The sequence below is a fragment of the Notolepis coatsorum genome (genome assembly GCF_963971535.1).
Source record: "Notolepis coatsorum genome assembly, chromosome: 7".
Taxonomy (NCBI): Eukaryota; Metazoa; Chordata; class Actinopteri; order Aulopiformes; family Paralepididae; genus Notolepis; species Notolepis coatsorum.
In genome coordinates, this window is record NC_140171.1 from 97,456,005 (window position 1) to 97,468,438 (window position 12,434).

The 12,434-nt window shown below is 45.2% G+C and overlaps 1 protein-coding gene across 1 annotated transcript in view; it reads right to left on the bottom strand.

Moving 5' to 3' along the window:
* Positions 1 to 1,396: 1,396 nt before the first annotated feature.
* Positions 1,397 to 12,434, bottom strand: part of cyth4b (cytohesin 4b) — a 126,752-nt gene continuing 115,714 nt past the window's right edge. The window contains exons 11-13 of the mRNA XM_084318116.1: positions 4,858 to 4,929; positions 3,337 to 3,491; positions 1,397 to 1,902 (exon numbers count right to left, since the gene is read on the bottom strand). Coding sequence (XP_084174242.1) covers positions 1,803 to 1,902; positions 3,337 to 3,491; positions 4,858 to 4,929 — 327 coding nt within the window. The 3' untranslated portion in view covers positions 1,397 to 1,802. The remainder of the gene's footprint in view (positions 1,903 to 3,336; positions 3,492 to 4,857; positions 4,930 to 12,434) is intronic.

Here is a 12,434-nt window from a genome sequence, read left to right on the forward strand (position 1 = left end):
TCTTGACCAATAAAAGTGTTTAGGGCGGGACTCGGCCGCGTAATCGCTCAACTAGAGACACAGCGAGCGAATATTTGAGGGGGGGACGACATCGCCGCTCAGTTCGCTGTCGCTCGCGGCAGGTCAGGATAGCCTGATTGAAACGAATACATTTTAATCATTTTCGCAATCACGCTCGCTCGCGTCGCTGCCTGTCAGGAAGGGGTGTAAAAGAGGTCTTTAATAAGCAGTATAAAATAGGTCTTTAATAAGCACTATAAAAGAGGTCTTTAATAAGCAGTATAAAATAGGTCTTTAATAAGCACTATACAAGAGGCCTTCCCTACATGACTGTATTTGTATGCACAAAGACAATAATATGGGAAACAAGATTGTCAATTAAATTCACTTTTCAATTAGACGACAACGTCCTAAAACATATCCGTTGACCAAGAATTGATTCGTCCGAGAGGCAGCCTGAGTAAACAGCCACACGTGTAATTTGTAACGCACCCTACATTCCTGAGAATCTCAGAGTGCTACAGAGTAATTTTTTTTATAAAAAAGATATATAAAAAAGAAGAACACATAGCAGAACAACATATGATAAGACATAAAACTAATAAAAGGCCTTTCTAAAAAGGTAAGTCTTGAGTCCACGTTTAAAAGTGTCAACAGTTTGTGGTGGTTGGGGAGAGCATTCCACAGTCTGGGTGCGGCCGAGCAGAAGGCTCGATTGCCCATGGTGTGCAGCTTATTCCTTGGGGCTTTGAGGAGGTTGGCTGTCCCGGAGCGGAGGGAGCGTGAGGAGGACTGGGGGATGAGGAGTAGGCAGGGGCACCACCGTGTACACACTGGTGAGTGAGGAGGGAGACCTTGTACTCGATCCTGTGTTCCACGGGGAGCCAGTGAAGTGATCTGAGGGTGGGGATGATGTGGTCATGTTTGTGCACCCTCATCAGGATCCTAGCAGCGCTATTCTGGATGGATTGCAGTTTTTGAATGCTTTTACTAGGGATCCCGATGAGGAGTGCATTACAATAGTCCAGCCTGGAGGAGACGAAGGCATGGACAAGTTTCTCTGAATCTGCCAGAGTGAGTGAGGAGCGGAGTTTTGAGATGTTCCTGAGATGAAAGAAAGAGGTCTTGCAGAGGTGTTTGATGTGAGTCTCGTATGTGAGGTGGGTCCATTTTCACTCCCAAGTTAGTGACAAGGGTGGAGAGAGAATGTCCTGGCCGGAGAAGGAGATGGTGGTGATGGTGGATGACCGGACCTGGTGTGGGGTACCGACCAGCATGGCTTCCGCTTTGAGCTGTTGACCTGAAGAAACTGTTCTTCCAATGTTCTTCATCTCTCACTTCTGCCATTTTGTCAACAGACTCCGTCTGGCAAATCTCCTTGACAGTCAGTGAGAGCAAAACAGTTCTGACATTATCGTCTTTGACCGTTTTTATTTAGTCTAAAAAAAAAAAGTGTGAAGAGAAGTCTCTCCTTCCATCCCAGACGACTTCTGTGAACGTCTTACTGTCTGTGTGTCCGGTGTCCCAAGAGTTTAGTTCAGCTGTGTTGTGTTGTGTTGTGTTGTGTTGTGTGTCCGGTGTCCCAAGTTCAGTTCAGCTGGGCTGTGTTGTGTTGTGTTGGGCTGTGTTGTGGTGTGTTGTATTGTATTGTGGATAAATAAAGGATAAAAAAAAAAAAAAAAAATGTTATTGTATTGTGTTGTGTTGTGTTGACTCCAGATCTCAGAGTACCATAAGGGCTCCAGGTGAGGGAGGTGTGTCAGTTCAGTCCTGGGGGGTCACTTCAGTCCTGGGGGGTCACTTTAGTCCTGGGAGGTCAGTTCAGTCCTGGGGACCTGGTTGATCACCTTCTTCTTGCGTACTGAGACCAAGTCGTAGAACGGGTCCTTGGTGATACTTTCTCTGTTTAGGTAAATAAGAAGATGGCGACAGATTATTAGTAGTTACATCTTGCTATGTGTGCGTGTGTGTGTGCATGTCTATGTGTGTAAGATAAGATAAGATATTCCTTTATTGATCCCCTTGGGGAAATTCGGGTATCATAGCAGCATGGGGGAGGGGGAGGGGAGGTACAGGTATGGGCAGGATAATAGTATAAAGACATAAATATAGGCAATAAATTTAGATCTGAATATAAAAATAAACAGTGTAAACTAGGGATGCCCCAATCACGTTTTTTGCCACCGATACCGATCACCGATCGTCGTGAGCCATATCGGCCGATACCGATCCGATACCGATCGCTTTTGATTAAAAATAAAAAAAATTTTTATTTTATATAAATTTTTAAATTATTTTTTAATAAAATATATATATTATATAATTAGACTTGTACTTGTATTATCTGCGAGACATCGCCACCACGCAACAAGTCAAAATGCTCGCTATCTGCAAACAGCTCCACTGTCTGTGTGTACTCGAGTAGCCTCCAGCTACGGCCAGGATTCTCCGGCGCTGCAGCTGGACCCTAGTATTGGTATAAATCACATTCAGCAAGCCCTCAGCTCGAATACGCATCGAATCAATGTTATAAGACATTGATATTAGGAGCTATCTGTAGCTACTGCTAGCCGGCTATATAACGTTAAGACAACGCCTCAGTGAACTATTTAGTTCAATGGGACATTTCGTTTAGAACAGTGAACTAACGTGCGCTAACGTGAGCTAACAGAGGTATCAACATGCACTACTAGACTTGCTGGAGCATTTGTTGTTATCAGGAGCTATCAGTAGCTAGCCGGCTAAATACCGTTAGACAATGCCTACTAAAAGTGAATAGTTGACTGGGTAATTTTGTTTAAACAGTAACGATAGCTAGGTAGCTAACGTTAGCTCATGGTCGAATGCACTATAGACTCGAGCAGAGGAGCCGCCTCTCAGTCCTCTGTGTTTACAAACTTTACACGGGTGCGGGCGGGGCAAGGGAGGAGGAGGAGGAGCGGCAGTTTGCAGGTCCTGTGTGTCTGAGACAGACAGCGAGTGAGATCTCCGCTTGATCGGTTTCCGCGATCGGCGAATATGACTCATTATTGGAATTCACCGATCGCATATTTATACTGATTATCGGCCGATAACGATCGGTGGCCGATCGATCGGGGCATCCCTAGTGTAAACTATATAATTAACTCTGAATATTAAAATATGAGAAAAATAAAGAGTGTGTGTGTCTGTGTGTGTGTGTGTGTGTGTGTGTGTGTGTGTGTGTGTGTGTGTGTGTGTGTGTGTGTGTGTGTGTGTGTGTGTGTGTGTGTGTGTGTGTGTGTGTGTGTGTGTGTGTGTGTGTGTGTGTGTGTGTGTGTGTGTGTGTGTGTGTGTGTGTGTGTGTGTGTGTCTGACCTCACAGCCTCTATCCAGGAGTCCCTCTCCTCTGCGCTCGCAGCACAGATCCTGTATGACTGGTGTTTTCCTTCCACCACTCGGCCATCTGTCTCCGTCTTACAGGCCTTGATCTTCTGGCCTCGGCTGTTGGGGTTGTAGAGCTCCAGACAATACTAGCCGAGAGCAGAGACAGCAATCAGTCAAAAGCTGTCTGTCTGTCTGTCTGTCTGTCTGTCTGTCTGTCTGTCTGTCTGTCTGTCTGTCTGTCTGTCTGTCTGTCTGTCTGTCTGTCTGTCTGTCTGTCTGTCTGTCTGTCTGTCTGTCTGTCTGTCTGTCTGTCTGTCTGTCTGTCTGTCTGTCTGTCTGTCTGTCTGTCTGTCTGTCTGTCTGTCTGTCTGTCTGTCTGTCTGTCTGTCTGTCTGTCTGTCTGTCTGTCTGTCTGTCTGTCTGTCTGTCTGTCTGTCTGTCTGTCTGTCTGTCTGTCTGTCTGTCTGTCTGTCTGTCTGTCTGTCTGTCTGTCTCTGTCTCTGTCTGTCTGTCTGTCTGTCTGTCTGTCTGTCTGTCTGTCTGTCTGTCTGTCTGTCTGTCTGTCTGTCTGTCTGTCTGTCTGTCTGTCTGTCTGTCTGTCTGTCTGTCTGTCTGTCTGTCTGTCTGTCTGTCTGTCTGTCTGTCTGTCTGTCTGTCTGTCTGTCTGTCTGTCTGTCTGTCTGTCTGTCTGTCTGTCTGTCTGTCTGTCTGTCTGTCTGTCTGTCTGTCTGTCTGTCTGTCTGTCTGTCTGTCTGTCTGTCTGTCTGTCTGTCTGTCTGTCTGTCTGTCTGTCTGTCTGTCTGTCTGTCTGTCTGTCTGTCTGTCTGTCTGTCTGTCTGTCTGTCTGTCTGTCTGTCTGTCTGTCTGTCTGTCTGTCTGTCTGTCTGTCTGTCTGTCTGTCTGTCTGTCTGTCTGTCTGTCTGTCTGTCTGTCTGTCTGTCTGTCTGTCTGTCTGTCTGTCTGTCTGTCTGTCTGTCTGTCTGTCTGTCTGTCTGTCTGTCTGTCTGTCTGTCTGTCTGTCTGTCTGTCTGTCTGTCTGTCTGTCTGTCTGTCTGTCTGTCTGTCTGTCTGTCTGTCTGTCTGTCTGTCTGTCTGTCTGTCTGTCTGTCTGTCTGTCTGTCTGTCTGTCTGTCTGTCTGTCTGTCTGTCTGTCTGTCTGTCTGTCTGTCTGTCTGTCTGTCTGTCTGTCTGTCTGTCTGTCTGTCTGTCTGTCTGTCTGTCTGTCTGTCTGTCTGTCTGTCTGTCTGTCTGTCTGTCTGTCTGTCTGTCTGTCTGTCTGTCTGTCTGTCTGTCTGTCTGTCTGTCTGTCTGTCTGTCTGTCTGTCTGTCTGTCTGTCTGTCTGTCTGTCTGTCTGTCTGTCTGTCTGTCTGTCTGTCTGTCTGTCTGTCTGTCTGTCTGTCTGTCTGTCTGTCAACCAATTATGCTAAATAGATAGGAGTGATAGGAGTGATAGGACTGATAGGAGTGATAGGACTGATAGGACAGATAGGACTGATAGGATTGTCTCTTACAGGTTTGCGTGGATAAGACACCTCTCTGACACACAGGTTCTCTAGAGGGATGATGCCTCTGGGTTCCTTGTCCTGGAGAAACAGAGAGACAGGATGTCAAGAAGAGACAGGGTGGCAGAGAAGTAGATTGTTTGATAGAGATACCAAAGCTGAGGGGACATGAGTTAGATGAGGACAGCAAGGGACAAGGGAATCGCTGCAGGTGCTGTAGAGCAGTGGTTCTAAACCCTGTGACCCCTTAACACTTTCAGTGCCAGCCATGCGGAGCGCTAAAGGGCTCCGTATGCCAGCGTCCACTTCAATGATAGAGCTCTCATATTTGCAAACGCAGAAACTATTTCTTAAATTATGGCTATGTGTCTAATCTGGCCGTCGCTTATCAATGACTTGTTTGCAGTCAACATTGTAGAAACGGATTGTTTTTTAATCGGTTCATTTCCGTTTTATACCATTTTGAAAAACGCAATTTTTTTTTTAAGTTTCAGGAAAATATAAAGATTCTGTGATAATCGCCCTTTACTGGAATATTCTGGAATACACAAAAAACGTTGTAATTTTTCGGCCTATTTATGAATAGTTTTCAAATAAACTCTAGATTATCGATATGTGTACTTATGCACGCTATAGAAGCGAGCTGAAAAATCTATTCTCTCATTTCCTGATCAGCACACACACACACACGCACACACACACACATAGGGCACACATTGATATCGCTGTGAAATAAGTTCTGATTATCCTAAGACTGGTAAAATAGATTCCTTACCTCAGATCAGATGTTCTCCAAAAAGATTATTCCAATTCCTGATCGCCATTCCAAATATCAATCACGTTTATTGATCCAAGGCTGGGTACTGGAAATATGTATTCCACGCTGTTTTGGGGCTTGGCAATGAATCTGATCCTCTCGGGTGACTTGTCTGAGAAGTAAAATGAGGAAGCTGGATTCCCCCCCCCCCCCCCATGTGTTTCATGCAATCCATTCCAAAGGGGTGCAGTACAACAGGGAGAGACGATAGGGGGCGGTATTTTCCCAATGGAGCTCAGAGAGAGTTTACAGCACTAACGTGAGACTAGATTGATGAAATATGAATTCAAATCGCTAATAAAAAAAAAATCGAGATTTATCGTCGCTGACACTCAACGGTCGGCATGAACTAATGATAAATCTCGTCGCTGGCACTCAAAGTGTTAAAAACAAAGGGAACAGCTTTTCACAACCTCCTCAACTCGGTCAAGCAGAGACATGATGGTGATTATCACTATACATTTTTGGCTGTATATCTTAGAATGTATATACATATCTTAGACTGTATTTTTATTCTTATTTGTGATTTTAGATTTTTTTTACTACCTAACTGTTTACTGTGAGCGATCTGTAATGCTGAATTTCCGTCGGGATCAATAAAGTACTTCTATTCTATTCTATTCTATTCTATTCTATTCTATTGAAGTTTGACACCAATGAACGATTATTTGTTTCCCTTTTCAGCCTATTTCACTTGATTCACAGTTAAAAGATCAAACTTGAGAGAGTTCACACACTAAACCTGTTCAGATGAGGACCGTATTGACCTGTTTGCTGTTTACGAACATACCGTGTTCCAGCCAATCAGCAATAACAAATGAGTTACGTGATAAGTCGCCCCCTACCTGCACAAGCTTACTGTGACAACCCCCACTTTACCTGCAATGGGGAGTCTTCTGACTCAGAGAGCATGGTAGAGTGGGTAGGTCGTTAGCCCCAATTTTAAGCACCTGTGCAGTGCAGAGAGCTGCCTGCAGCACTATTATATATGTTCCCCTGTCTAATCCCCTCTGCCTGCTTTTCCCATCTCCCAGGACAGGTTGTATCAGCAACCAAGTTGGACCCTTTTGATAATTCTGATACCTATTGTTTGTTGTTTATTCAATTATTGTTTGTTTAGATAGAATCAAATAAATCATTTTTGTTAAATTGTTATCACGTGTGGACTCCCTATTTGTCAGAAACCACCTGTTTGTGACAAATTGGGGGCTTGTGCCATTTGTAGGACCTTTTGTAGAAATTAGGAATTGACTGTTGTAATTTGGCCTAGTGAGGTTGAGTTATTGGTTGGATTCATGCTGGCATTTGTGTTGGGTACTTTGGCTAGCATTTGCAATTTGACTGGCTTTGGTATTTGAGTTCCTGTTGGGACAATTTGTTTAGCTCTGTCTGATTATAGAAGGGCTAATTTGGAAACAAATAAATAGGTTAATTAGTTGAACTAGTGTCTGTGACCTGAAGGTTTAGAGCTAGTGTTTGTAGCTTGTTGGCTTGTTTGTAGCCTAATTATTTTTATACCAGTGTTGGGGAGTAACACATGTGATTTGGTTTGTTCTTGGGTGTTTGGTTGTTTGGGATTTGGGAAGGTAGCAGTTTGTTTTTGTGCAGATTTCTTGTCAAGAGATTTGTTCATTTGTTTGGTTACAGTTTGGTTATTGCTCATGTTAAGGCTTTGGAGTTTAATACCTTAACCCTTTATCTGCCACAGATTATTCTGATCTTAATCCACTCTCTGCCACCACTATACGTCTATGGAGATGTTCCCCTTCTTTGCAGGGCTATAACTTTTTAAATTGTATTGCTAAATTGACATTACTATGGCCCATTCAACGTCAAGTATCTATAGTTTAGGATGTAGCAACGTTCTACTTTTTCATTCACATATTCATACTAAAATACGGTCTAAAGTATAAATATGTTTTTATCGTTTTCTGCAGCATTCTGCAGAACGCGAGTTATAGGCATAAATACATATATTAGATCATCAAATGTAGTTTGATACCAATTGACGTCAGATAAAAAATTTCAATTGTACAAGGTCCTACACGTCATGCCTCATCATCTGCTGGTGACCGGAGGGTGGGGGGGGGGGGGGTTTATAAGTCCGTGGCCGACGTTAAATGATTCATGTAGTATGGGCGATATATCAGAGCAGATTATACGTTTAATAATAATCAAACACGCTGAAACTCACCGCGGCTTCCTCTGACCATTGGGTGATCAGCGTGGAGCAGAAATATCTCTATTATGGGATGTTGATATATGCGATCCATTTCCAGGTTGTATAATACTATATGCGTCCAAATCATGTTGTTTATCGAGTTATTTGCAACCGATCGCTGTCCAGTGTATCAAGATGGAGTCCCGCTAACGATAGCGAGTGCCCGGACGAAATATGGTTGAGCACCACTACCAGATGGCGGTCTTGAACCTTTGGAGAGTTGAGAGGAGATCAACAGCAAGTCTCAAGTCTCCGTGGGTGAAATATGATTGCCATCACAGATTTTTGAAATATTGATCTCAAAGACGCCATACGGCGTCATTGGCAGATTACGCATGGCGAGCAATGACGTGGTAACACGTTCTTGGCGAGAAAAGGGTTAATGGGACAGTCTGTGTGTTTTGGGAACCATTAATCCCCGGTTAGGCTAAGATGGCATGTTCCCAATAGGGGCGATTGTCTTGGTGTGACCTTTAGGCGGCTACAAACGTGGGTAGACAGGCACTTGTGTCGGCGCTTGTGTCCTCTCTGGAGCACGTCTCTGGCACAGAGGTGTGGCTGTATGACAGGTACTTCTTCTTCCCAGAGAGTTCTAGTGCATAAGTACCCCCTGCATGTAGTGGCACGAAATATAGGGTTTGAGGTAGTTAGATAGTTAGTTAGGCACTGTAGTTAGTCAGGGTGGGGAGGTTTCATTTGATCAGACTGTCTTGTTCTTGATTATCACGCTTCATGGTCCCAACATAAATTTGGGTTTGTTTGTAACCAATAGTGCACTATGGCCTCTGTTGTGGATGACTTTGTAGAGTCGCCACTAAGGAGTAGTTGTTATTAATTGCTGATAAATATGAACTTGAGATACCTGTTAGACTGTCAAAGGTGGCTGTCAAAACCACTTTAAAGGCAGATTTGGTAGAGAAGGGTATTATCAAGCTAGCTGGGGGACAAACTATCGGTTTTGAGCAACAGAAGGAACTTCTGCTGTTGGAGCAGAAATGTGGGGTTATCCTATAACCCTAGTTATATGAGTATAGCGAGCGCTCTGCTCTTTATGGAACTATCCCTTTATCCACTCTAATAATGAATAATTTTCTCCACATGCACACACCTATCCGCCTGGCCACACCCACATCCGCTCCTCTATATAAGTGGGGTCGTGGCCACACCATCAGCTCCTTCCCAAGTCTTTCACCACCGAAGGCGAAGACCACGGGGTCCTCAGTGAGTCAGAGCAGAGCGCTCGCTATACTCATATAACTAGGGTTATAGGATAACCCCACGTTATAGATCGTATAGCTTTACGCTCTGCTCTTTATGGAACACAGGAGCTGAGCAGAGCGAAAAGCTCGACAGATGTACCCGCTGAGGCCGCCCACAACCATCAGAACCGGGGAGGACCCGAGCCCCCTGGATCCCCCTAGTGGAGGACTGTGCGAAGAGGGTTTAGCACCTCAAACGCACAGGGTGAGCAGACCGTGGGACTTACCTTCATTCAGAAGAACCTGCGACCACTCAGGCGCGCATCCCACATGCCACCAGGGAACGGACGGGAAGCAAAACACCTCCGTCACAGCCCCCAACATCACAGGGTCGAAGGTCAAGAACCCAACCCTGTGGCAAGGCCGTAGCAGCAGAGCGTGGAGGAGGTCCCAGCCCTAGGACAACCTGAGGGCCAGGACCCCCCGAAAAAGGGGGCCTGGTGAGGCCAACGAGGCCGTAGCATCGGGACCCCACCAGATGGTCACTGGTGACACCACCCCCCACATCGCCAGCGTATCGGACAGGGCCCAAATCAAGAGCAGGCCCTTCCCCCCTCGGCATGCCGCTCTGAAGCACTCTACAAGAGGCTACTCCCCCACAACACTGTGGGGCCAGTCGGCGTGCCGGGGAGACAACCCCCAAGGAGGTTGATCCCTCAATCCAGGCAACAGGCCCCAAGAGCAGTGATGGGCAGTAGCTAGCTACAAGTAGCGACGCTACATAGCTTAACTACATTTTTCAGTAGCGTGATGGTAGCGTCGCTACTTTTGAATCAAGTAGTGATCTCTGTAGCGCAGCTAGTTTTCTAATCAAGTAGTGCCGTAGCGTCAGCAAAACGCTACACGCTACATATCCGGAGAAACAGACACAAACAAAAAAAGAGTGTCTTCGGTCCTGAGAGTGTCGTGTTCTTCTGTCCTGCAGCTGGATGCTATTGGAGAAAACCCACTATGATTGGTTGGTTGGTTTACATATGAGTATGACGACTCACGATTAGGCCAAAACATTCTGGGTAGGCCAATCAGAGGCAGGATAGGGCGGGACATGCCACTCCAGCTCGGCAAACCAGGAAGTAAAAAAAATCTAAACACAGAGTAGACCATGAATGAATGAACGAACCGTTAGTCCGCGCGAAATAGCAGAAGGATTCGATGTTTCCAGGGCTGATGGCATTGATGAAGATGATGTCAATAACAACAACATATGTGTTTATTGTGTCCGCCAAAAACGAAGCTTCTCTCAACATCCCACACTTCCAGCACTAACTTGAGAACACATATATTCAGGTAAGCTGATGAAAAGCTTTCCCAAACAGCACACAAGTCAGTGCACTTTTTGTCAACAGATTTAACTAACATGTTTCACTGTAGGCAGAAAATGAACAATATTATGGGGGTGGAGAAAAGAAAAAACAAACTACCATAAATAGTACATACACTAAGAGGGAAAATATCACCTAGAGCAGTGGTTCTCAACCTGTGGGTCAGGACCCCCAGGGGGGGTCCCCACATGATTTTGGGGCCATGGAATGTTTTGTGAGTTACATATTTAAATACATTTGGTCATTTAGCTGACGCTTTCATTCAAAGCAACTTACAAATTGTGTACAACAAGTCAGCAGGAGTGAGTGGTACATCTAGCAGCCAAGGATAAGTAGTATTGTTTGTCTAGCAGTGTCGAGCTTGAGTGTTATACTCTTGAGTACATACTGTACTGTAGTAGTATAGACATATTAGCATAGTTGGTGGTAGTATAGACATGGTAGCATAATAGTAAAATGCAGTAAGACAGTTATTATTAGTTAAAATTCAGATATTGAAGAAGTGTGTTTTTGGTTGATAAAGTGGGCAGGTTTCAGCTAGGAGAGGGTATCAGGCAGCCAGAAGATGCAGAGTTTAGGGATAAATAATACATAAAGATAGAATAGAAAAGAAAAAGACCATTACTGCATCAAAAGTAATCAACAAACTATACTATAAAAACTAATCAAACCAAATGGTCTCTTTCTTTTCTTTTGTAGAGGCTGCACCCAGCTAAACTTGCCTTCCTGGATTTTGTACATAATACAAGTTCATGTTAAAAGGATGACACAAAAAGCCAGACCGAGGGCTTGTTTCAGTTTTATAATAAACAATCAAACTGAGCATTTATTTTGCCTGTCTATTTGTTTGATGGAAACTTGATCATGAAGTAAAAAAAAAAAAAAAAAAGTAGTGCCGATGTAGCTAGCTATTTTTGCCATATTCTTGTAGTGTAGCTTGCTACATTTATCTGGGGATAGCTTCCATTGTAGTTGAGCTATATTTAATCGAGAGTAACTTGTAGTGTAGCTTGCTACATTTTCCAAGTAGCTTGCCCATCACTGCCCAAGAGCATAATTCGACCTGTGCCTGGAGCACTGCGGATTAGACAGGCGCCTAAAGGGCCTACTGTGAGAACAGTATCCCGGCGGAAGGGGCGTTCGGTATGCTGTGCACCATGTCGTAACCTCCACAAACCCGACCCCGCTGGAGGTTCAAAGAGGAGGCTGACACAATTGGCAGACGTCACGAAAGGTGCGGGGGCACACTCTCGGGCAGACGGGGTCAAGCCCGGCCTCAACCCGAGAGTCGACTCTGCTACCAACACACCGGGGAACCAACCACCCCCCTATGTTTACTTTAACAGGAGGCGGTTGTTCCCTTAACCCACCAAGAAGACTCAGAAACATAACTGCGCGTATACACAGGCTATACAGGTAGTACAAGTGTTTCAGTGTTCAAAGGGTTAACCCAGGCCAACAGGTCGACGAGAACGAGTTTGGACCTGGGCCCCGGCAGAAAATCCCCCAGAGAGACCTCCACGTGAGTAACAATTGAAAAAGACTATGTAACTATTGAGCCCAGTGACCAAAGGCCCAATACACATTTCAATAGAGAGCAGAGCAGAAAACAAACAGTTCTCAATGCATCGCATCACCCAACTTTGACAATGACAGTGGTCCGTAGCACGGAGCCTGAAAAAACTCACGGAAGTCTCATGGCCAATAGAAAACGCGCCCAGTGACGTATTCCATGGCCGGGGAAATCCCGTGACCCACTTATCCTAATATGGCGTGGGACCAGGGAACCCACCCCCCCCCTCCCTGTCCCTGTGACGTGCTGACCCCACAGCCTGACAGGGAGATTGACGTACAGGAGGTCCAACCCCCTGGCCAATCAGTAAAAGGGGGGAGGGGTTTATCAGTTGACCCCATCTGATCCCACACCCCGCATACGATGCAATAACAAAGCAGCACCATGACACCAG